Below are 25,419 nucleotides of genomic sequence, written 5' to 3'. Positions count from 1 at the left end.
ATTAGTTAGTAGTTTCTTAACTAAGAATACTAAGCTAAGATCAATCATGCATTTTTAAAACCAATATTAAGCATTTATGTCCTGTATTTTACTTGTAATCCTTTGTAGGAGAACATAAACAGGGGAGGATGCCCCTGGGTAAGGAAAAGTTGCCATCTCTTAAGACAAATCTACCTCCTAAGGCTATTACAAGCACTATTTTGAGCTCAGTGAAAGGATGGGATTTAAAATAAAATAACAAATCAGTATCTTCAGAAATCAATTCTTATATGCCCACTCTAAACAACCTAAAGTTAGAATAATTATCTATATAATCTATTGCTCTTAATTTATCAAGGCATACTCTTCTCCCTCGCCAGTACTAAACTTGAATGAGAAGTAATGAATTTTTTGAAGCTTAGCAACAAAAGTTGAGTTTATGAAAGAACATTTTCACTTAATTTGTACCCATAAACATTCTATACTTGAATATATTGTTAAACAGAAGTTTATTTGCAGTACTGTAAACTAATTCATCAGAAGCAAGGTAAAAATGAAAAAAAAAAAAAAAACACGATGTAGAGTAGAGCACTAAAGCATTTCCAATTTTGGCTTTTTTCAGGATATTCAGTCTGGCAGTTTTATTGTTACACCCCTTTCACAATAGACAAGATGCTTACCATATTAAGATTACACGTCACCCAAAAAGAAAAAGAAAAACCAATTTAACACAGTCACTGTACATCTATGTTGAAAAACTGTCCTTGATGAAAATCTACCTAGAAATGAAGAAGCAAATAAAACCTTTTAAGAAAGAGTATTGTCTTCATAATGTGCCATTTTATGAGTTTTGATGCTTCCTGTATTTTTCGTTCATTATAACCTACATAATTAAGGCAAACAGCTAATCCATTTCTGAAGAGGTGTTTTGGAAGTTGTGAGCAAATAGCAAACATTTGGCATTAAAATAGATAATGCATATGTAGCTTCTGGTAATATTATACATAAAGCATTTTCGGACTCTAGAATAATGACAAGAGGACAAACATGCTAACATGTCAATAATGTTTAAAATTCTGCATCTAAGCAATTTCTAATGATGCTTCTGTAGTAAAGGTACCAAGCTCTAAATGTATAGAATGTATGCAAATGCATTAAAGAATTATAGCTTGGCAAATACACCCAAGCAGGTTATTAAACTATATATACAGAAAGTAAATGATAAATACAGAATTAAAGAGTCCTTCCATTTTTCTTGAGAGCTTTGAAAATGGATAAAAGTTGAGGACAGTTCTACAATATTAAACATTAGGTTACCACAGTATTTGGGTAACCTAATTTCACAAACTGATTAAAATACTCTGATGACTTTGTAGTGTTTAATACGGTTTGTAGGCAAGGGCACAAGACAACATTTAACAAAAATAATCACATCAATTGACTTTGAAATCAAATGGAAATATAGATATGAATACAATCTCCAAAACCTGTCTTTAAGTGAACATTAACCATTTATTCAAAGTTGTACAAGAATTTGAAGAATAAAGTCTTCTGCAACATGATGCCATCTTACAATAATTTCATGTCGTAGTTGAAATTGAGCGGGGGAGGGTGAAACAAGTTAGTAGGCCGCATCAGACAGCTAGGAAGTAAAAATAGGTTCAACAGCAGCCTCCACCAGCCTGTTGTCCTCCCTGATTGCCTGTAAGTGTTGCATTAGTAGCAGCATGCTGCGGGCCGATTTTAATGCCATTTGCCTGAAATAATAAAAAGTTAAATGCACATTAATACTCCAAAACACTGCTACAGGCTACAACATTTGAAAGTAGTTAACCTATTTCTGATTTATGAACAGCTAAATTAGTTGTCTCATTTTCATGATAATCAAGCTGTAGGGGGAAAATCCTATTAAAAAAACCCTGTCTGGTAACAATTAGGTAAATGACATCAAGAATAAGATTCTTGCTCTATTACTTCAATTTTTCATCATTTCTGTAGCACAGAATCTATTAATCTATCACTGACACTATGAATGCATACAGTATGGACAATACTTACACATGAAAATGGTTCAAACTGTTTCATAAATCTAGAAATCCTTAATATTCCTAATAAACCCTTGTTCCTACGAAGAGACAATAAAGTTCAGGTTTCCACTGGTCTCACACAGCAAAGCATTTTTGCCTCCCGACTGCACGTTTTTCCTATGTTGAGTCAGCTGTACAGGCTAAGGGCATACAAGTGTTCTGTGTCATCAATAATTTCTATGATCCCCAAAGACATGGCAAGTTGCCAAGAACCACACACAGAGCAGTTCTTTCATTCATCAAACTCACACTTATATCTTAACCCAGACTCCCTCAAGTGGATTTTACCTAAAATACAGCAATTTAAGAAAAGTAATACAGTAGCTTCAGAAATTAAGCTCTTAAGGAAACTTTGCGTCACAGTAAATCTCAGATTTATAGTGCTTGGCAGTTGTTCTGCAACAGTAGTAGCCTTGGGGTTTCTGGCACTCGCTTAGTATTGACAGCAGCTGATGTGGTTTCTTTTCACTCTTTGACTCCTCTTTAATAAAAAGCATGCCCTATGGCTCATTGGTTTTGCCCCCTCTGGGCTGGTAGCAACTTCTTGAGGAATCAAGGAGCCAGAGTTGGCACTGAGCCAAGTAAATAGCATGCACGGTTGGCTCCTGACAGCAAACTGCAATCAAATCTCCATAAGGAACAGTAAAGCAGTCAGATTCTGTATGAAACTAGACAGATATTAGCAGGGCTTAGCAGCCATGATTACCGTCCAATATATAAGGCTATCTACTGCTTACTAAATAATAGCCCATTTAACATTATTACATGAGCTTGGTCAAGTTCAGGAGGAGCCATTCTAAACAAAGCAAGGCCTATAATTCTTCCTTCTATGCTGGCCTTACATGGGACATGCAGCGCTGTTTACATGCATCCAGGGGCCTGCAGCTCTTCAGAAACTTAAAAAGTAGCTCAGAAGCAAGATGCCCTACATAAGCAGGAGAAATGTTAAACTTATCTGCTTGTTTACAATGGCTGCCAGGGCTTCAGTTGGGCAGTGAATCCACTGTGGGTTTTACTTCAGATATTAAGGTACAGGATCTATTTAGGAGTTAGGGCTCAGACCAAAACCAGGAGTAGGTTTCAATAAAATGTCAGCTAAAATCTAAAACAGATACACTAGTTGACAAGGGAAGCTATGAGCCACCAATGCTCTCTTATGAAAATAATGAGTGCAACTTGTGACACTGTAGTCTTTAACAAAGTTTAGTTTTCCAAAGATGCTATGCACCTTGGGCTTTAATTTAAATATATTTATTTGGTTACTTCAGTCACTTTTTCACAAGAAGATTCCACATTACTTCTATAGTTCAAATATGTTAATCAAGAAATATTAGGACAAAATCTGAGTTTCAGACTATCTCCATCAAATAAATAAATAAAACAGGGCATAATCAAGTAAGTATTCACTAGGGAAAACTAGTATCTTCTTGCAAAAATAAACCTATCAAAAAGTAATAAGCAGAACTGATCTTAGCTCCAAACTACACAGTCAAAGTGAAAATCATGCTCTGCTAATGTTTTCTGCCTGAACAAAGAGTAATTTCCCCCTGATTTCTTACATTAATGGAGAGCAACACATGGTCCACTGGCTGCATACAGCCCCCACCTGTTTTTGAATCCTCTTTGCACAAAAGGAGGGGATAATTTTCCCCCTTCAAATAAGGGGGAACTGCTGTTCATTAAGGCCACCAGGAACAATGCTTCTCTTCTAAAGCTCTCCTTTAGTATAAAACAGTATTTAAAAAAAAAACTGCAAATGAACTTCCAGTCAATTCCAATTGTACAAAAAAGTCCTACAAAATGGTTTTGGATGTGATGTGGACTGTGTTGTTGTTGTGTGCCTTCACAAGTCATTTCCGACTTATAGCAACAGAGGGGCAAAATTAAACCCTAGACCTGTCAAAGCTGCTCATCTTTGTCTTACCAAGTTCCCAGGAGTTGGAGGATAAGGAAAATGGAAGAACAATTTTGAGACAACCAAATCCTAATCCTACAGCATTATGGCCTTTCCCTACAAAGCTATTCAGGAAAAGAATTCCTGTTGGGAAAACCAGGAGCTCAGAGCTTCAGAGATTTCTAGAAGAAACTATTTGGGAGTTTTTCAGCTTGGCTACGAGTCTCATTTTGGAATGGAAACTGTTTTTGTTGCTCTAGCAGAGTACTTGTACTAGGGATACCAAGAATGCAACACTGTTGGTTCTCTGGCAATTTACAGATGGAGGGAGATTCTGCCCTTTATCCAAAGATTTCAGAGTGGTGTACAATAAAACCAGTTCAATAAATTTAAAACAGCGTAAAAATGGTGTGCCTGCATAATATGTGGGTGAGCCTTACGCAACTTTCAGCATACGCTGAAAGCTGTGCTGGGAAAAGGGGTGACGCACCCCATAAGGGGTAATGGCACACACCACCGCGTGCACGAGCCCCATTCATTTAAATGGGTCTCGAGCCTATGTGGCATTCCCCTTATGCGAGGGGGGGGGTGTCCAGAATGGATCCCCCACATAAGGGAAGGGCGGACTGTACTAAAGATAATTTTAAATGGTTAAAAGCATATTAAACAATTAACAAATTAAAATATAAACAAACATGCTATAATAGTTTTAAATTATTTGGAAACATGCATATTTGGAGAGGTGCGCCTTCAAGTACCAAGGTCCCAAATCATCTAGGGTTCTAAATATCATTACTAGCACTGTGAATTCAGACCAGAAATGTATCGGCAGCCAGTGCAATTAATTTACAACTGATGTTATATGAGTTTTGTACAGTTGTCCGTTCCCTTAAGCGGGGGAGCCGTTCCGGACCCCTGCGTAAGGGAAAAACGTGGATGCTCAAGCCCCATTCGAGGGAATGGGGCTTGTGCCCGTGGCAGCGTGCATGCGCCATTATCTTTTTCAATGGCACTGCTCCTTCTGGCGCGGCTTCCATCATATGCTAGAAGCTGCGTAAGGCATGCCTGTGTATGACGCGGGTGCACTATATGATGTTCCAGTCAACAGTTTAGCCGCTGCATTTTGCACTAGCTGTAGTTTACAAGTTGACTCCAAAGACAGCCCCACACAGCAATGCATGGACGACTGTGAATAAGTTATCACTACCATAGCTGGCAGACTAGTCTGAGCTGGCTCCAAACACTCAGAGCTATGCAGTCTTCCTGGTCCCCAATGGTAGCCACATCGGTGCACCACCATTGAGGATAATGGGACTTGAGCAACTGCGGATTTTGGTATCTGCAGTATCTTTTTCTGTCACAGTGGACAGCTCCTGTACAGTAGACAAGTTACCACTGTCATTTTACAGCAGTAAAACCTGCTTCTGAAAGCTCATGCTACCACACAGAGAAATGAATTTGTGTGGACTTTTCTCTTTAGAGGTTTTATGCTTGATGGAGACATACAATAATTTCAATTGTAATACTAAAAGCAAGTACATAAAAATGTAGTATACGCATAGTAAGAGCTCAGGATAAGGTTTATATACCAAAACTAGCACAAAAGCTGATTTCAGTCCGAAGTAATTATTTTGTCTCTTATGCATTAATTTTCTGTAAATGTGTTTTATACTTACAGGTAGCATTCTAACCATTTGAAAAGCTTACCTCATTATTAATGTCAAAGACCCCTTCCTGTATTTTCTCATAGATTTCCTTTGCTGTATTAATAAATGCCTGAAAAAGTAAATTGAAAAGTGTAAGAAGTCCTATATTATGGACAGGTTAAGGATGCCCCCCAAGTATCTGCAATTGGACTGTTCACCTAGAACTCCACAAAGACATCTTGCCTTTTATTCCCCAACAGTCATTCCAAGATTAATCTCCCATTTGAACAATGCTTCAGTGATCTGAAGCTGGCCAATCTTCTTCTAATGCTAAGACAAGAGTCATTCAAGAGGTCACAGTAACCTCTAAAACAGTTTCTGGTTGGCCAACTGTATCACTGCTATCAGAGATGGCACTGCTTTCTCCACTAGAGCTACTTTCACCACTGGACAAAATAGTTTCTGTCTGTCATGGCTTTTATCCCACAAACAAAGAAAGCATCATCTTAACAGTGACTTCCCTGGAATTTTGTAATTAGAAATCTAAAGATCAATCTAAAAACCATTTCCCCCTTTTCCTCCTCCTTATTACTTTATAAAATTATTACCAAGTGGCTCAAGATCTAGGTTAAGGAGAGTCCTGCACAAAATACTACTAGAGGACTAAGGTATACTGTATTGTCTTATTACAGATCCCAGTTTTGCCCCTTTAATACAGGATATCTGGATGTCCAATGGAAAGAACTTACAACCAGATGTGTTATAACAACCTGAAGGTTCTTGGTTCTGAAATGGTAACTCTTTGTATGTTAATGTTGCATGTTTATTCAAGTTAACTCCCATGGTGTCATCCTGAAATAATGTAACTAAAACTTCAGGTTGCTGCAGTAACTAACTATGTCTTGTATCAAAGCCATCTAAAAAGAAAATGTTTCTTTTAGATGTAGGACTAGAAAAAACCTCTCATGTTTTTCTTGACATGGGATACATTTTCACAAGAATGCCCTTAGTCAAGCCCTGCCAGGAATTTGTTCAGTAAGAAGTACTCTGCCCCACAGGAAGATCAAATAGGATTTACATTTTATTGCTTTAAAAGCATATTGAAGCAGTATCACTGCTAATTGATTTTGTGTACAATTTGGTACAGAAAAAAGATCTAGGGGCCTGGGTTGAGCTGCTGCTAGAAAAAAAAGCAGATTCTATGATGTGGATCATTTGGAAATGGATCAAAACTAAAACTGCCAATATCACACAGCCTGTATAGATATATGGTGCAATCACATTTGGAATAATAAGTACAGTTTTGATTACCACATATTAAAAATGCAATACAACTGGAAAGAAGGTGATAGGGGAAAGACAACCAAAATAATTAAGGCACTGGATTAAAACTTTCTCATAAATTTGCAGTGCTTGGGGCTTTTAGCCGAGAAATCATATTAAAGCAATGTAAAATTACACATGGAAATAGATGAGGGTTTGTTTATCTATTTTGGAAGGATGCAAGATCCAGGGAAGATAAAAGGACATATTTTATAACGCACAATCTAAACAATCTGCAGGGGGTACTGATGGTCACCAACCTAGATGGATTTAAAAGGGGATGAGACACATTTATGGAGTGTTGGTTACCAATGGCTATTAACTGTGATAGCTACCCCCAGTGTTAGGGCCAGTATGCCTCTATATATCAGTGTTTGAGGAACACAAGCAGGAGCATGCTATTACATTAGTGTCCTGTATGCAAGTCTCCCATAGGCCTGCATATAAACAGCATTACCTGAAAGTAACTGGTTACAGGTTGCTAATTACTTGCAATCACTTCTGTTTTCCAGTAACAAAGGTGGCATGATGATGACAGAACAAAAATTAGAAAGCACGTACTCACAGTAGAAGAGTAGAAGGAAATGAGATCTCACATGCTGTTGATGGTCCAAAAACTTTATTATCTTAAAAAGCCTAACACATTTTGACCTTGTCACCAGTTGGCCTTCTTCAGGGGCTATTACCAGGGACCTCATTTCCTTTTACTCTTCTGTCATGATGATAACATAAGGAGAGAGGACTTCAGGTTCCAGCAATATAGTGGTCCCTTCATATCTGTGGGGGAGTGATTCCAGATGCCGCCACAGGTAAGAAAAAATGTGGGATATCAAGTCCCATTGTTTCCTATGGTGGCACAACAGGTGTGCAGCTACTTGCCAGAGGAAGCTCAAATCCACAGATAGCAAGCCCATGGATAAGAGCCCACTGTACATCTATAATTATGTCAGTGTAATATGCCTTTAAAACAACAGAAAAATATTTTGACTGACTGACTGATGACTCACAACCAAGATTCTATATTAGCGGACCAGGAGAGTGGTCACATGTCAGTTCCAGATGACAGTTGGAAGGTTTGGTTGGTTGTGAACTATTGTTGGAGCAGCAGTTTATTGCTGTGAGCTACTTTGTTTGTAGATATGAAGCAGACACTGACACTGATTGAAAGTTAGAGAGGAGTGTACGCTCATCCCTCCATATTTGCGGCTTTGATATTTGCGGATTTGATTAATATGGTCTCTCTAGAAATATCTAGGTCCTCCAGTGCAACTCTATGGTCAACTTTAACTGAAAGTCACATGGAAAGACCTAGAGATTCCTAGGGAGAACACTCTAATTGGCATATGTAGCTGCTTCAGTGCAGTTCTATGGTCAATGTCTGGCAGATGTTGACCACAGAGTTGCACTGGAGGACCTAGAGATTCCTAGAGAGGTGACCTCTCAGGTAAAAACGTGAGTGTTTTTGTTATTTGCAGTTTTACCATATTCACGGGGGTCTTGTGCTCCTAATCCTAGCGAATATGGAGGGGCATGTGTATATACATATGTATGCTGTTTTATATAGTACATATTATAGCTGAAGATAAAAACCTCCAGGACTTTGGATGAATCAACTGTTTATGAGCATTTCCTTTTCCTTTAAGTGTGAAAAGTGGTCAGTGCATTACCAATACAAATAGCTGGACGGTTTTGTTTTTATACTCTTCTGTGTACACTGTTTTGGCTGTAGCTGGTGATTTTTACACAGACTTCACCAGTAGTTGGCCTTTGTCCCAATTTAATATACTGGCTGACAATTTTTTAGTTGATACAAGGTGATCGGGTGTATCACCTGATCCCTCACCAACATGTCCCTTTCTCCTATATCCACTCTTTCAATAATTAGATAAATTCCAACAGTTCCAAAAATGTAAAGATATACAATTAAAGACTGAGAGTGAATAATGGATGAATTAGAGATTTAGAGCTACTGACAGTTAACTGGGTTCATTTTTATCCAGTTTCTTCTTTTGCAGCTAAATTAATGACCAAAGGATATGTTCTAAGACTCCCAACTGTATTTGAGGAAACATATGAAAATCCTGAGCATCAAACTAAAGGCTTAGCCTCAACCATTTGTAACTGTTAAATTGTGCACACCTATGGAGATGCATTTAATTTTAAAATGGCCTGGGAATCAGCTCTGGGAATTATAATTTCAGAAAAAGATTGGAATAATATGTGGTCATCACCTTCTTTTAAATCCCGATCCCCATTAACTAGAAAAAATGCCTTAAATATTGTCCATAAATAGTATCTTATCCCACTTAAAATGATGAGGATTAGGAAGCAATACATGATCAAATTTCTGGAGAGTGTGTTGAGTTACTGGAACATACACCCATATGCAGCTAGACTGCCCTACAGTAAACTCTTTCTGGTTTACTGTTTTAAAGCAAATTACAATAATTAATAAAGAAGATATTAGATAGTGCCCTGGACTTTTATTGTTCTCCATTCATTCTAAAGAAAACAGACACGTAAAAGATAAAAATGTGATTGTTTTTCTCATTACTGCTGCTCAAATGGAAATTGCTAGTTGTTGGAAATCATAGATAACAGGAGCTATGGCTTTAGAGAAATTGTTACATAGTATGAAAGTAAATAAGGGACTAATAAGAATGATACTTTTGTGAAATATGGCTTCATGTAATGAATTTGTGGATACACCACAAATTGTGAGACCATATTTGAGCCAAAACACACTGCAGAAATAACTCAGTTTGTGACTGCTTTAACTGCTCTGGCTCAGTGCTAGAGAATTCTGGGAACTGTAGCTTATTGAGACACTAGACCTCTCTGACAGATAAGGCTAAATTTCTAAAACAAACAAACAAACAAAACAAAAAACCAACCAAACCCCTACAGTTCCCATAATTTCATAGCGTTTAGCCAGGGCAGTTACAGTGGTCTCAAACTAGATTATTTCTGCAATGTGTTTTGGCCCTTAGAGTCTGGTTAGGTATTATGACAACAAGCCCTGGCAATAAGGAAGATAAATCTTCTGGAACTTGTATATGCCTTGCTCTCTGTTGTGAGTATTAGGGTGACAATGAGGTGTACAGGAGACTGTGCTTTCTGTCACAAGCCAGCACACTAGCATTTTTTAAAAAAAATTAAACTAGTTACTTTAGAGAAATGGGAAGGCAAATTTACCTTAAAAATAATAATCATTGTAGCTGTTACAGTGATTGACCGGGGGGGGGGGGGGGCTGGAGGTATTTACATTAAAATTATTGTTGCTGTGTGCCCTCAAATTGTTTCTGACTTATGGCAACCCTAAGGCAAACCTATCATAGGGTTTTCTTGGCAAGTTTCTTCCAAGAGGAGTTGCCATTGCCATCCTCTGAGGCTGAAAGAGTGTGACTTGCCAGTGTCACCCAGTGGCTTTACATGACCAGGCCTGAATTCAAACCCTGGCCTCCAGAGTCACAGTCCCAACTGAAACCAATACACTACCCTGGCTCTCTACACCATAATCTTTCCAAATTTAGTAAACAGAATGCTGGACTAGATAACATTTTTGTCTGCTCTTCTGATGTTAGTAATGCAACTCTTCATCTTAACATTCACTGAAGCATGGGAATCTTATTTTACCAGATCACATAGGTTACTCAGACTCTTAAATCATACATTATTACTCAGACAAGTGGATCTCAGACTTCACACCCCTCCCATAAATTAAATCAGGAACACGGGTATCAACTCATATGTTGCTGAACTACAATTCCCACCTTCCCAACCAATACAGGCTTCTCTTTCTTATTATTTTAACATTTCGGTCTTCTGAGGATGACTTTGCTAAATTAGTTTTGTTTTTGAAGGAAACAATATGACAATGGAATTACCTTCAATAAAAAAGTCTAAGATTTTTTCTCCTTTAAAAAATATTTTCCTGAATGTGACAGTTTTCAGAATTTGTAACAAAATAAAAAATGACCTTGAGAATGACAGAATGTTGACCGCTGAAGACTAGAAATATACCACTTGTCTTAATGTGCACAGGAAATCATGAAAGGTTCTGTGAAACAAACCACATGTGTACTGTTTTACACATAAACTGGTGGTGTTCTTCTATTTTAACATTACTGGAGGAGCTTCAAAAACAGTATGTCATGTAAGACTTTGAGGACAGGAGGACTGCCAATATTACAAATCAAGCTCTACTGTTGTGCCAAGGTTTTACTGTCATACAAATGCTATCGTCTCCTCACATTTCCCATGCCTGGTCACAAATCTAATTCAAATATTAAAAAGTAAACAGGGTTCATGGAGGGGAACAAATCATACCTTTCCTAATTTCTACACTAGAAGCATTTGACTGCTGAACTTGCCACCAGAGCTTTGTTTCCTAATTAACAGGACTGATATGTTTTCACCTTTAAAGGCCTTACAGCTCCCTAGAGTAATCAATCTACTGCAGCTCAATTACTGCACCAAGTGCATACCACAGCCAATGAAGGAGACTTGAACAACTGCAGCCATGAGTAGAAAGATATGAATATGCATAAACTCTAAGTGGGTGATCGAATCATCACAGAGGGTCATGAGAATTTGCAGCAAAATAATGAGAAGAATTAATCATTGCAGATTCACAAGGCACTTAGGAAGTGAGTAGGTTTTTTGAATGAGCAGTGGAGCTCAAAAATTGGCATTTAGCCAACTCTGAATTGATTTGCAGTCTTCAAAATTTGATACACACACATATATATGGGTACATGCATCCAAATGTACACACATATGAATGTATGCATAGGTGCATGTATGAGAACATACATATGTATGTAAGTATGCATGGGTGTATGTGTGTGTTAAACATTTGCTTCTAATAATTTACAAGAGGCAGTGTGCAAGTGGAGGACAACCCATTTGTGTAAGTCACAGAGACCACAAAGAAGAATATAGCAATTATTGCAATGGCCTAATATGTTACAGTAACTGAGAACTCCAACCATAACTCCACACTGCAGCACACTTATGGGGCTAGTTCCATTAAGTACAAAATGATCTTCAAATTATGTTATGATAAGAATCAAACAAATAAATTATTTGATATTTAGCACACAGAAGGCTGCATTACAATACTTATTGGAATTGGCTTGCAAAATTATGTATATCAAATTCTTAAACATTAGTTTAAACATAACTTAGACCAGCACTACACTAAATGGTGGTTTGTCAACAAACACCAGCTTATGAGCCATCAACAGCTGGTCCATAGTGAGTTTCCAAGACACTATACAAATTTGATAATAATACGGCACAAACATGGTACAGTGGCTATATGGTTATATGCGGGCGCGCCTTATGCGTCTTCCAGCATATGCTGGAAGACAGGCCGGAAGAAATGGCGCCACGGTGTGCTGGAAATAATAATGGTGTGCCGCCACGCTACCGCGAGCTTTAATGGAGCTTGAGCCTATGCGGAATTTCCCTTGTCTGGAACAGATCCCCTGCATAAGGGAAGGGACTACTGTACTTATCCCTGACATACCGGCGGCCGGGGGGGGGGGGGAGGGGGTTCTCATCTACCACATCACATAGCCTGACAAACAATGACTTAAACAACTATTCAGAAGTACTCTTATAGAAAATGGAAACCATGAAGCAGCATTTAGAAAAGAGGTGAGGAAAGTGTGGCCTACAGGTGTATGCTATGTCCTGTCTCTTTTTACCACTCCCCCTGATGACAAAAGCTCACACACCTGCCCTCAGCTTTTAAAAAACAGGATGGAAGTCACGCCAAATGCCACAAAATACTTATCCAGGGTTTTACAAATGAAACTCAGAAAGTTTGATTATTTCATGTGCAGAAGGTAGGAGACAAGTTTCTGTGCTCCTCCCACAATCTTCTATGTACCCCCAAAATCTACTTCTACGTGTTGGGAGTGAACAGCGTGTGAAGCATATTGAGGTCTGCAGGTAGAATGAAGACTCAAAGAAAAATGCTGCCCCAACTTCCAGTTAAGAGACTCTGTTGGAATCCAATTCCTTATGCCAATAGGAAAGAATGCCCTCTTTTGCAGAAGAAAGAGAAAGGTTTTGAATATTCAGACCTCTGCCTGAGGACAACAGATGATTATACACATTTGATTTTATTTTTAACAGAATCAAATCTGTTTTTCAGTAGATACAAGCCCTAATAAGAAAGGACATGATATTTATTTGTATTTATTTATTTTAATTTATTTACATGCCGCCTTTCTCCCAGAATGGGACCCAAGGTGGTTCACAGAAGAAAACAGCCTTCAACCTCTCTTTACAGCAACATTATTATAAAGGTTGTTTTTATTGTGCTGGTACTTAGGAATATGGGAAGCTGCCTTATATGAATCACAGACCAATGGCCCCAGTACTGATGACACTGACTGTTAGCAGCTCTTCAAGTTTTCAGGCAGGATTCTTTCTTGGTCTGTATTCACACTACAGAAATAATGCTGTTTGACATTATTTTGACTGCCATGGTTCAATGCTATGGAATCTTGCTTTTTTGGGGTACCAAAGCGTTCTGACAGAGAAGGCTAAATATTTCACAAAAATTACAAGTAACAGAATTCCACAGTGCTGAGCCATGGCACTTAAAGCAATGTCAAACTGGATTATTTCTGCAGTGCAGACATGGGCCTAATTCTACATGGGGACTTCAGGGATTAAACCTTTTCCATGCCAAACATTGACGTATGGCCTCTTAGTATTTATCCACTGCAGATTATTTCAGTAAGAATGCAGGAATATAAAATTTTAATACATACATTATTTAATATGTATTATTTAATAAATTATGTACTTAATAAAATATTTATTAATAATAAATAAATAACCATGCTTTTGTTACAAGCACTCATACAAGAAAATTTGTTGTTAACTGCCCTCAAGTCAATCTCGACTCATGGCGACCCTATGGACCCTTTGTCCTCCTCTGCTCTGCTTAATTCCTGCAACCCCATAAAACCCGTGACCTCCTTAATAGAGTCCATCCATCTGACATGTAGCCTTCCTCTCTTCCTACATCCCTCCACCTTTCCCAGCATTATTGTCTTTTCTAATGAGTCCTTCCTTCTCATGATGTGCCCAAATTACGACAGCCTCAGTTTGGTTATCTTGGCTTCCAGGGAGGCTTCCGACTTGATCTGCTCTAGGACCCATTTGTTTGACCTTTTGGCTGGGATCCTCAGCACTCTTCTCCAGCACCACATCTCAAATGAATTGATTTTCTTCCTATCATCTTTCTTAACTGTCCAGCTCTCACATCCATATATGGTAATAGGGAATACAATGGCTTGTACAATTCTGACTTTTGTGCTGAATTGTATATCTTTGCATTTTAGAATCTTTTCTAGTTCTTTAACAGCCACTCTCCCCATTCTTAATCTTTTTCTGATTTCCTGACTGCAGTCCCCATTTTTATCAATGTTTGATCCCAGTTATGGGAATTTACTATTTCTATTTCTTCATTGTCTATACCTTTTACTTTATTTCACATAAACATGTGTCTGAACTACAGTTCCCAATTAGGCTTCACATCAGAGAAATAATGTCAACTTTTTATGAACGGGGACATAGTTCAGTTGTGGAGTTTGCTTTGTATGCATTTAACCCCAGCATCTCTAGCATCAAAAAATCTCAACCAGTATGGCTGGGAAAGACAGAAATATTAGTCTGCTGACAGTAAGAGTAGACACATAATAGCCTACACAGAATAGTAGTTAACACAAGGCAGCAGTTTTATGTGTTAATATTTTCTTGGACTTAAGATTTAGAGTGAGGCTTCAGGATTGAATCTGCCTTTGCTTGCAAATGAAATACCTGACAGAAGTCACAGAAATATCTGACAGAGAATCTTCAAATATTTACTTAAAATATATAGTTTTAAAAAATCCTCATAAATAATTTTTTAGGGAGAACACAGAACCACGTGGTCAAGTTATTTATCCAGTCAACAAACTGAACATCAGAACATCAAATTGGTCCTCTGTATGTTACGGACTTTAGCTCTTACAATTCTGAAACACTGGGCAAGCTGGCTAGGGCTTCTGGGAGCAGAAGTGCCAAACACTGGGAGAACCAGAATTTAAGAACTAATGGAGAACACCACAACAAAAAGCATTAAAAACTTTTTCTTCCCATAACACTGAAACAGATTCCTCAGTCCTGTTCTCATGTAAAATGCTGCCATCTAGTGGTTGCGATTTATCCTTGTTAAATAAGAAGCACACTGCTTAATAATTTATAACACTATAGTTAAATACATATATTATTTGATTTTTAAAAGAAAATATTCATAATTCACTAAACATAGGTGTCAAGAGATTTGAGCATATTTTTGGAGCTGAACCATCAGTGCCAAAAATGTTTGGTTGGATTCAAGCTGTGTTTAATTTTTGGGGAAAGATGGTATATAAATCATGACAATGAGATGTTTTGTTTTATTTTTTGGTATGTAATTGCAGGTGTGTGTGTGTGTGTGTGTGTGTATGTATCTATATATTAAATTATTATTACAGTTTCAGTTATATATACATATGTATATAATTTTCAATAGATGAATTTATACACACACACACACACACACGAGTACAGGTAACTTCTGTACACCCTGTATATCCATCCAACCAACACATTAAGAAATATACTATCTTTAAAATCCACCCAGATCAGAACATAGACAGTAAAAGTAGAAAATATGCTTATTTATTGGAATATAACATCAAGAACATTTACTTATCAGATAATGAGGAATAAAGAATGCTTCTATACCTAATAGGCAAAAACCCTTTGTTCTTGAGCTGAATATGGCATCAATACAACCCCCCTGTACTAAACATAAACATCCAACAAACTATAAGTTAATTTATCAAGTTTTCTTTGATTGACCTTTCATTACTGTATTTTTCCTCTGAAATCAAATAAATTGAAGGAGAGCCAACAATTAACATTCTTAACTGAACAAAATTCATTTCTCACTGACATATGCACTCTAACAGATCAGCAAATCTTTTTTGGGAAACATGCATTTTTCTTGTTCCAGCTAGCTGGATTCATTATATTTAATTAACATAATTTTATGAAGTAATTTCTCTTTCAAAATTTCAGATATTTGAGATGCAAGATAAAATTAAAAAGTTAAATAGTTATTGGAAAACAGAGGGGGATACGCAGGAAACTTATTCTATGGTATTTTATCCAATGGAAAATACCTATGGAGTAAGCACAAGATCAAGACCCAGTGGCTGAGTTCTTCTATCACGTGAGCTGACTTTCCATATGCAAAAGAAACTTTCCTTTACCCAACCCTGCACACCCCCCCAAAACTGCTGTGGAGGATCCCTGATCTTCCAAAGCAAATTTTGAGTGGGAGCATGGGCACAAGACAAGAAATCCTCTGCTGATGGACACCATTCCTTTTCTAGACAGACAGCACAGAATTTCATCAAATGGCTATTCACTAGACTTAGACATATGTCTTGTAATTCAGGGAAAATACTGTATTCTGATCTCAAAATATTGTTGTCATTGTATACCTTCAAACTGTTTCCAACTTATGGCGGCCATAAAGCAAAACTATCATTGGGCTTTCTTGGTAAGATTTGTTTGGGGGGGTGTCTTTGCCCTCCTCCGAGACTGAGAGTGTGACTTGCCCAAGATCACCCAGTGGGTTTCCATGGCTCAGTGGGAATTCAAACCCTGGTCTCCAGAGTCGTACTCCAACATTCAAACCACTACACTACACTGGCTATACCTACGTCTAATTCCTCACCTAAATCATCACCTGTAGGTAGTAACAGATTGTAAAGAATTCACACCAAATTACCTCTTCTACATTTGAAGCAGTTTTTGCAGAAGTTTCCATAAAGATAAGTCCGTGTTCTCGTGCAAATGCTTCACCTTCTTCTTTTTTCACTTCTCTTCTAGACTCTAGATCACTAAAACAGAAAGAGTTATTTACTATACAACAACAGGCTTGCTTGTCTAGGTAAATGTTTGCAGAGAAGATCAAATGTAATGTCACATTTTCCAAAGCTCAACATGGATACTTATCATCTTCAGACTTAGGGAGAAGCAACTTATTTACTAGCAGTGATTAAAAATTCATGCTAAGCTTGCAGGATCAGGGGAAGAAAATAATCACTCCAAAAAGTTCTCCATAGTGAATCATCATTGTCAGTCTTGAACCTAAGGGCCTTACCACATCATACAAGTCTCTATTTATTGACAATGTAATGCAGTAAAAATAACTCTTGCCTACTTTTTATATATGGTTCCAGCTGTCATACCCATGAACTTTTCTACTTCTGCAGAAGTAAAATATTCTTAATTCTCACCATATGAGTGCATATATATCAATCAATAGAACAGTATTTTAGAAGCAGTTCATCCTTAAGTTACAAGGTCATAACTAGAAAATGTATACTTTGAAATGTATACTAAGAAACACACACGCACACTATTTCCCCACTTAAGTTCAATGGGATATTGGCTTGCAGCAAAAGTTCACTTCTATATAACTGGAAACCCTATGCATTTTCAATGACATATAAAACTGGAAGAACACAGACTAAATTAGGGGCGATACGAGGCACCCCTTCCAAAGGTGGACTGGGGCCAAAGCAACTGCACACCACGATACCAATATGCCTTTTTGCTAGCCAAAAAAGAAGTGGCAAACAGCTGTTCCTTTTTGTGCCAGCAAAAAATTGGCTCTTCCTCCTCGCAATGGCTGAAAGCCAGCTTTAAGGCACTCCAGTGGTGTGTGGCATATAAAAACTGAGCACCTGGAGCGCCTGGAAGTCAGCTTCATGTCCGAGAAGCTGAGTGACTTGAAGCCAGCTTCTGTGCATCTTGGAGTTGTGCGTCATCTGTATGCCATGCCCCCAAGCTGCCTGGAAGCTGGCTTTTTATGCCGGTCTGTTTTGCACCTTAGTCTTAGTCTCTTGTGCAGAAGTCTTTCACATCAGCAGGCCCAGAAGCCTGATTTTGGCAGCAACCATTTCATTTCATTTGTTTAATTTTTATCTTGCCTTTCTCTCCACATAGGATCAAAGGCAACAAGATTTAAACAGGATACAGCCAAAATCCTGACTATAAAAAGCAAAAAAGTTAAACAAACTATCACAGTAATGTACCAGTAATTTAAAATTGAATAAAGCATTTTGAGTGGTCATCTATGAACTCACACAAATGGGTTATCCTGTGCAGTGCATCAGAGCCTTATGTAAGTATTTAGGGAATAGCCCCACTCACCACCTACATCTCTAAATATGGGTCTTCCCATTGAAACCACCAGTTCTACAGATTTCTTTACAGAAATCTGAAGAACAGTCAGGACACGAGGGGAGGATGGGAAAAGTTGTGTGAGATCACAGATAATTACTCAAAGAATTACAGTTATAGGTATGCAACCTGTCCTTGGTGAACTTTGTGACTCACATGAAGCGAGACTAGCAAGCTACACAAATGTTATTTGCAAACAAATTTGTGAGCATAACACTTTCTATCTATACAAGGTAGTATCAATACATAACAAGTTTCAGAAGACAGAATTAATCTAAATCATCAATACACAGTACAATACCAAGTTTCAGAATACAGACTTGCCCTGAAAGTAGCAATAATATTGTCAAGATATGGAAGAATAAAGTACAGATGTCCCAAAGGCAGTATGAGCTCAAGACCTTGAGTTCACTCTGTAATGAGAGCAACTTAGTAGCTGCCTAATAAATGTCCTCAAGCAATACCCCAAACAAGAAAGCAGAAGACATGGCAACAGCCCGTGCTGAATGGGCTTGAATTTAAGCCAGAGGCTCCTTCCAAGTCAATTCAAAAGTGAGACAGATAACCAATATCACCCACTTCAAGAACTGCTGTGACAAAAGAAGCAGTTCTTTCTTTGCCATAGCATGGCACTTAAAGAGTCTTTGTGAAGCCTGAAAGGCCCAAGTCCTGTTGAGGTAGAAGGCTAAAGCACTATGCACGTCTCAACAATGCAACTTACTCTCCAAAAGTGGGATTCTGCATGAAAGCCTGGAGAACAATGTCCTGGTTGACATGGAAAACAGATACTACCTTAGGCAAAAAGGGGACGTTGGCTATCAAGACATCTTGATCAGGGTGGATTTTCAGGTACTGATGAACCACAGAGCTCTTCAGCCTCTCTAGTAGACACAATGGCTATCAGGAAGACAGATTTCCAAGAAAGCAACCAGAGATCACAGGCAGACTGCTCAAAAAGCTTCCCACAAACTTGGAACAAGAGCAATGCCAGGCTCCACCATGGGGTTAGGCACAACACTGGAGGAAGAAGGCTCTTATAGCTTTTCAAGAGCTTCTTAATGAGAGGACCAAGAAAGCAGGATGATTTCCCGAGCAACAGAAATTGCAGCGAGGCAACATCAGATAGATGAAAGGGACAAGTCCCTGGAAGTTAATGTGAGTAGAAAATCCAGAACATATTAGGTATCGGCTTTAGAAGGAAGACTGTGAAAGAGAGTCAAGAAGTCTTGAAACTTCCTTCACATGAGATTCAGGGTGTTGAGGTTGGGATGTCTCATCTGACCTCAGTACAGGCTGAGAAGATCTGGTCTCCATGGAAGTCAAATGTAGACCCCTTGAGATAGGTGAAGAGGGGTGAACCACAACTACTGGGGCCACCACACATGATCAGGATATGAGTTGGTCTCATCTGGCATAGCTTGGCTATTACCCTTGTGAGAAGAGGAAAAGGAGGAAAACATAGACAGTGACACTTCCCCAATGAAAAAGGAAGGTATCTCTATGAGCCTAGGAGCATAAATCCTCATACTGACCATTTGTCTTGGAAGCAAAGAGGTCCAGTAGTAGACTGCCCCTGCAACAGAAGATTGGTACCAGAATCTCTGGATGGTGCATCCAGTTGTGAAATGAATTCAATATCTTGCTAACAGAATCCACCAGGACATTGTCTTCTTTTTTTTTTTTATTAATAATCTTTATTGATATATTTACAATTAAAATACATTCTGTTTACATATTCCCATGTTAATCTTTTTTAGGACATTATCTTCTTGAAGAAGATGGACCATTACTATTGCGATGTTTCTGTCGATACACCAATCCCAGAGGTCTCCATGATACAAGCCATGTTGGTATGCTCCTCCACAATGAAGTCCTGGATCAGAGATGGTTTACCATTCACCAACTGGCATTGAACAGCAGAATTTTCAGCCCAGAAGGCAAGTTGCCAGAGCCAACCAGAATATTTGAAATGGGGGACAACCTGAAAGTAAGTAACACCCTGTGGCTTTCCTTTCTACCACGATAATAAGGATGACTCTCCACGCCATATCTCCCCCTGCCCATTACTGTTGTAATGGCTGCTCCCTGGACTGCTCCCCCTCCCATGCCTTCCTTGTCACACATTTTTTTTAAAGGTTACAAACAACCCAATGAACTCCTCCCCTCACAACCAGAGGGTCTGGCCCTTGCCCTTATCCTCTCCCAAAATGGCAACCTCTAAAGGGGTGACACCCCCCCTTCGGTGGTGAACTTGCTACAGCAGGCACCCAGCTTTTATCCCCTTCCCAAGGGGGCAGATGGTCCTATCTAATACAGCCAGTAATTGGCTGGATGCCTGAGGCCTGGTTCTGGAGGGAGTAGTCTCCAGCACACAGCAGTCACTAGGTGAGCCTAACAGCAGCTTAGAGTGCTGGCGAAGCCAAAAAATGTCAGAATCCTGAACTCTGTAAAGGGTTTCAATCCTGTTGGATCTAGAGAATATGCAAGAAGGGGTCATTCAGGATTTGCGAATGATCTTCAGAAGGTATGAAAGCTTGGGCAAAGCACCTGGAACAGTAGCCTGAGGCTGGATGCAGTGGAAAATTGCATCACTGATTTGTGCTGTAGCTCTTTTGCAGTCAAGTCTAATGACTTTGCCATTCTCATAATTTGTTCCACTAATGCCTCACATCATCCATGGGAGAAGAAAAGTCTATCTCACCCAGTAAGTGTTGGAGGAGACTTACGTAATGGAAGGATGACTGAGTCACATTCAGACCCAGAATCAGAAGACAAGGTAACTGAGGGTGACAGTCCAAGGGCCCAAGCTGAAACAGGAACCTCCACCTGAGCTGAAGAAGCAGCAGTCAAAGGCTGAGCAGTCTCAGAGAAGCGTTTTGGTATAGGCTGGATCAGTTGGGTTCTAGACAGGACTGGCTCCTGAGGCACCACTGATGGGATCTTCTGCAAGGCAATGGCAGTGCATCAGTAGCAGGCTGGGCCGCTGTAGATGCTATAGGATGTTTCCAGTGATGAGCCCAAGATTACGGCCCTGATGATACTTTGGGCAAGCCTTGTCCTGACAGAGGTAAGCACGAGGGGACTTGTAATCCTGCAAATAGCAACTATAAAAAGCCAGAGAACTTCTGTATCGGAACACACAGAATTTGTGGAGCTCAGCCTCGAGCATCTCCATCCACGATGCCTATGAGAACTTCAACCACTGTAATGAGAGCATCAAAACCAACGAAACCTACCAGAGTGTTACCTCGAGGATCAGTTGGAATCAGCAGAAGAAGTAGAGCAAGATCTAGACCAAGACCAAAATGACCATCAACATGGTGGAGAGGGCAGAACGGGTAGTGATCTAGAAACAAGCATCCCAAAGTGGGAGGCTGAACAGAAGAAAGTGAAACAGGAACTCTCACAACAGGGGAAAACTCCAAAATGCCATCCTCAGATATGTTCTCTGTTGGAATTGGACTATGCAGTCTTTGACGAAATGGAGACACATTGTCAGTGAATGCTTGACAACAAGACAAATGAAGGAGTCAGAAGCCAGGACCAAGGTCAAGGAGGACTTAGAAGAAGCTTCCTCTGCTGGTTCCATACCAACCTATCTCGAATGCCAAGAAAACAGTAATTGAGATCTGAGCATCTGTTTATGCAAGAGTGCCATCTAACATAACTCTCTATTTTGCTTTGCTTGAGGTGTAAAAGCTGTACAATGGAAAGAAGAAGCAACCCCATGAGCAGAGAAGACACTTCAGGTAGCCATTCTTTCTGGAATCTTAGCACAAGAAATGCATTTCTTGAAGGATGCTGAGAGAAACAGCCCAAAGAGTGAGTGCAGCCTCAAACGCCACCCAACAAAAGAGAGTATTGTGAAGTCGAAGGCTTTCATGGCCGGCATCCATAGTTTTTTGTGGTTTTCAGGCTATGTGGCCATGTTCTAGAAGAGTTTCTTTCAGATGCTGGCGAAACGTCAGGAAGAAACTCTTCTAGAACATGGCCACATAGCCCGAAAAACCCACAAAAAACTATAAAAGAGAGTATTCTCAGGACCGAATAAGCCAAAGGCCAACAAAGGCTAGTAAGACCAAAGGTCAATTCAAATAATTGTTCTAAGTTCCTATTGATGCTACTGCATCAGTGGATGAAAAAGAACTAGCAGTTCTGGTGGGAAGCCCCCTATATAGGGGTGCTGGAGGTGGGCATGGCTACCATCAAAATGCTTATCCAGCCATTTAGAAAGTCCCAAAAGATGTACTGTGCAGGATAATCTATTTGTGTGATTCACAGAGACCATGAAGAAGAAAGTGCAGTACATTTACCTATTAAAAAACCCTTCTGCATAATCATGCTGCTTGACCTATGAATATCAAAATCACCATCAAAGAAATTTTATTCTCATTTTGGATTTAAATCTTCTTTTTAACTAGTGAAACTTCCCTTCACTTTGCTGACAGCATTCAGTATCTAATGGGTATTGTAACGGGTCAAAATTCAATATATGTGAACAAAAACATATTAATATTAGTACTGAAATTTATACAAGGCTAAATCCAATGTTAATATCAATAGGAGTAGAACCACTGAAACGAATGGGACTTTTTAGCCACCACCTATGTATGTCACATTCAATTTAACGGTTCTGTTCAACTGGAGACCAGCATTAGTTTTAGGTTACACATTTAAAGGAACAAGTGAGAAAATGAGATTATATCAAATACATTTAGAAGATATAACACAGTACTTCTTTCAAATAACCAACTTTTTCATCCTGTTAATCGAGTAATGAAGTAATACATTAAAAAAATAACTACCAACGGCGAGGTATGCTAATACTTGCAGAAAACAAGCAAAAGCCATTTCAATAAGACTCCACCTGAAGTGGGGAATTTTAGTATGGTAATTCTGAGGTAAACTGAAGTGGGATACTATTTAGAGAAAACAAGTATCAATATGAAAATAATGTGGTAATCAGAAGTAACACACTGTACAATTGCTTAAACAAAAAGTTAGTTGAGTGTACAATAAGGAAAGGAGAATTAAACATATCACCCCTTTTATGGAATTTAAAACCAATGTCAATTTTTATGCAACTCAGTGATTCAAACCAACTTCAGCAAATAGTGCAACGGAAAAGCTGATAACTGCAGCTAGAATTACTAGTAAATTTACATTACTTCAAACCATTTTGTTTTACCTTTTATTTCCAATAAGCATAATGACCATATTGGAATTGGAATGCTGACGAGCATCTTCTAACCATGTTGTCAAATGGTTAAAAGTGTCCCTCCTAAAAAGGAAACAAAACTTAAGTGTTGGTTGATGCATCATACAAAAACATTAGAATCATAGAATCATAGAGTTGGAAGAGACCACAAGGGCCATCCAGTCCAACCCCCTGCCATACAGGAAATCCAAATCAAAGCATCCCTGACAGATGGCCATCCAGCCTCTGCTTAAAGACCTCCAAGGAAGGAGACTCCACTACACTCCGAGGGAGTGTGTTCCACTGTCGAGAACAGGCCTTACTATCAGGAAGTTCCTCCTAATGTTGAGGTGGAATCTCTTTTAGCATCCATTGTTCCGGGTCCTGTTCTCTGGAGCAGCAGAAAACAAGATTGCTTCCTCAATATGACATCCCTTCAAATATTTAAACAGGGCTATCATATCACCTCTTAACCTTCTTTTCTCCAGGCTAAACATCCCCAGTTCCCTAAGTTGTTCCTCATAGGGCATGGTTTCCAGACCCTTTACCATTTTAGTTGCCCTTTCGACACGCTCCAGTTTCTCAACATCCTTTTTGAATTGTGGTGCCCAGAACTGGACACAGTATTCCAGGTGGGGCCTGACCAAAGCAGAATACAGTGGCACTATTACTTCTCTTGATCTAGACACTATACTTTTATTGATGCAGCCTAAAATTGCATTGGCCTTTTTACCTGCCGCATCACACTGTTCACTCATGTTCAACTTGTGGTCTACTTGGACTCCTAGATCCCTTTCGCATGTAGTCTCATTCAGCCAGGTGTTGCGCATCCTACATCTGTGCATTTTATTTTTCTGCCCTAAGTGCGTACCTTACATTCCTCCGTGTTGAATTTCATTTTGTTAGCTTTGGCCTAGCTTTCAAGTCTATTCAGGTCAGTTTGAATATTGATCCTGCCCTCTGGCTTTTAGCTATTCCTCCTAATTTGGTGTCATCTGCAAATTTGATAAGTATGCTCCCAATTCTGTCAGTAAAGTTTTTTTTAATTTTAAGCTTTATTTCCCAAATAACTGAGATCAAATTGAGGTAATTCACACATTAACAAACAAAAATGTATGTTCAGTTGTATCCTAAAATTTTCTTTCTCACAAATTCATTATTCTTTATGATTTCTCACACTTAGGATTTTTCACACTATAGAGTAAGTATAAAATAATGGACTTGGCACAAAAATATATAGAATATTTCCTTCCATTACTGGTGGACTGAGGCCTTTCAGATATTTTCAGACTACAACTCCCATAATCCCTCACTACTATCTATGCTAGATTGGGTTGGTGAAAAAATAGGGTAAAACATGTCTAGAGTTGCTGTCATTCATTCCTAATTTACAGGAGTTTAGAGGAGCAGTCAGCTTTGAAAAGCACCTCTCTAATTATGGCACCTTAGAAATTTTACTAACATCTTTTGGGGGCCTCTGGTCTTAATAAAATCTACTTTACTATATAACTTTGAAGCACTGAAACACAGAGATGCCTTCTCTGACTTCTACCAAAAATGCATAGTACAATCATATGCTAACAGAAGTATTTATACAACTCTAGGCTAGCATAATTTAAACAATGCAGATTGTAATTACAGAAAATTAGTGAACATTTGTTCTATCATGATCTGTAAACAAAAATGTGTAAATGTAAAAAGTAAGGATACACCTGAACAATCTGTAGAAAAAAGTTTTTTTTGTAACAACAAACCTACATCAACTTCACTATAGTTTATCAGACAACAATGACAATCTTATCTTTTAGTAAGATGGATGCAGGCTTAATCATGTCTAGAGCAGATCTACTGAAATCAATGAGACTTTAGTTATATATTTATATTTAGACTAGATCCAGTGAAATTATCAAACTTACTTACATTATACCAATGGTCTTCAATCTTTTCAGCTCTTAATCCATTTTAACCTTCTACAGCAAGCCA

At 38.7% G+C, this 25,419-nt stretch overlaps 1 protein-coding gene across 1 annotated transcript in view; it reads right to left on the bottom strand.

Annotated features, from left to right (window-relative positions):
• Positions 1-473: 473 nt before the first annotated feature.
• Positions 474-25,419, bottom strand: part of RAB2A (RAB2A, member RAS oncogene family) — a 60,045-nt gene continuing 35,099 nt past the window's right edge. Inside the window, exons 5-8 of the mRNA XM_089517365.1 lie at positions 23,428-23,520; positions 16,780-16,891; positions 5,668-5,736; positions 474-1,736 (exon numbers count right to left, since the gene is read on the bottom strand). Of these exons, the coding sequence (XP_089373491.1) occupies positions 1,641-1,736; positions 5,668-5,736; positions 16,780-16,891; positions 23,428-23,520 (370 nt within the window). The 3' untranslated portion in view covers positions 474-1,640. The remainder of the gene's footprint in view (positions 1,737-5,667; positions 5,737-16,779; positions 16,892-23,427; positions 23,521-25,419) is intronic.

Source organism: Sceloporus occidentalis, unplaced genomic scaffold, assembly GCF_023333645.1.
Source record: "Sceloporus occidentalis isolate IW3139 unplaced genomic scaffold, rSceOcc1.0.p SCAF_3, whole genome shotgun sequence".
NCBI lineage: Eukaryota > Metazoa > Chordata > Lepidosauria > Squamata > Phrynosomatidae > Sceloporus > Sceloporus occidentalis.
Note: the sequence above shows the minus strand (reverse complement) of the source record. Positions and strands in the feature narration are given on the sequence as shown.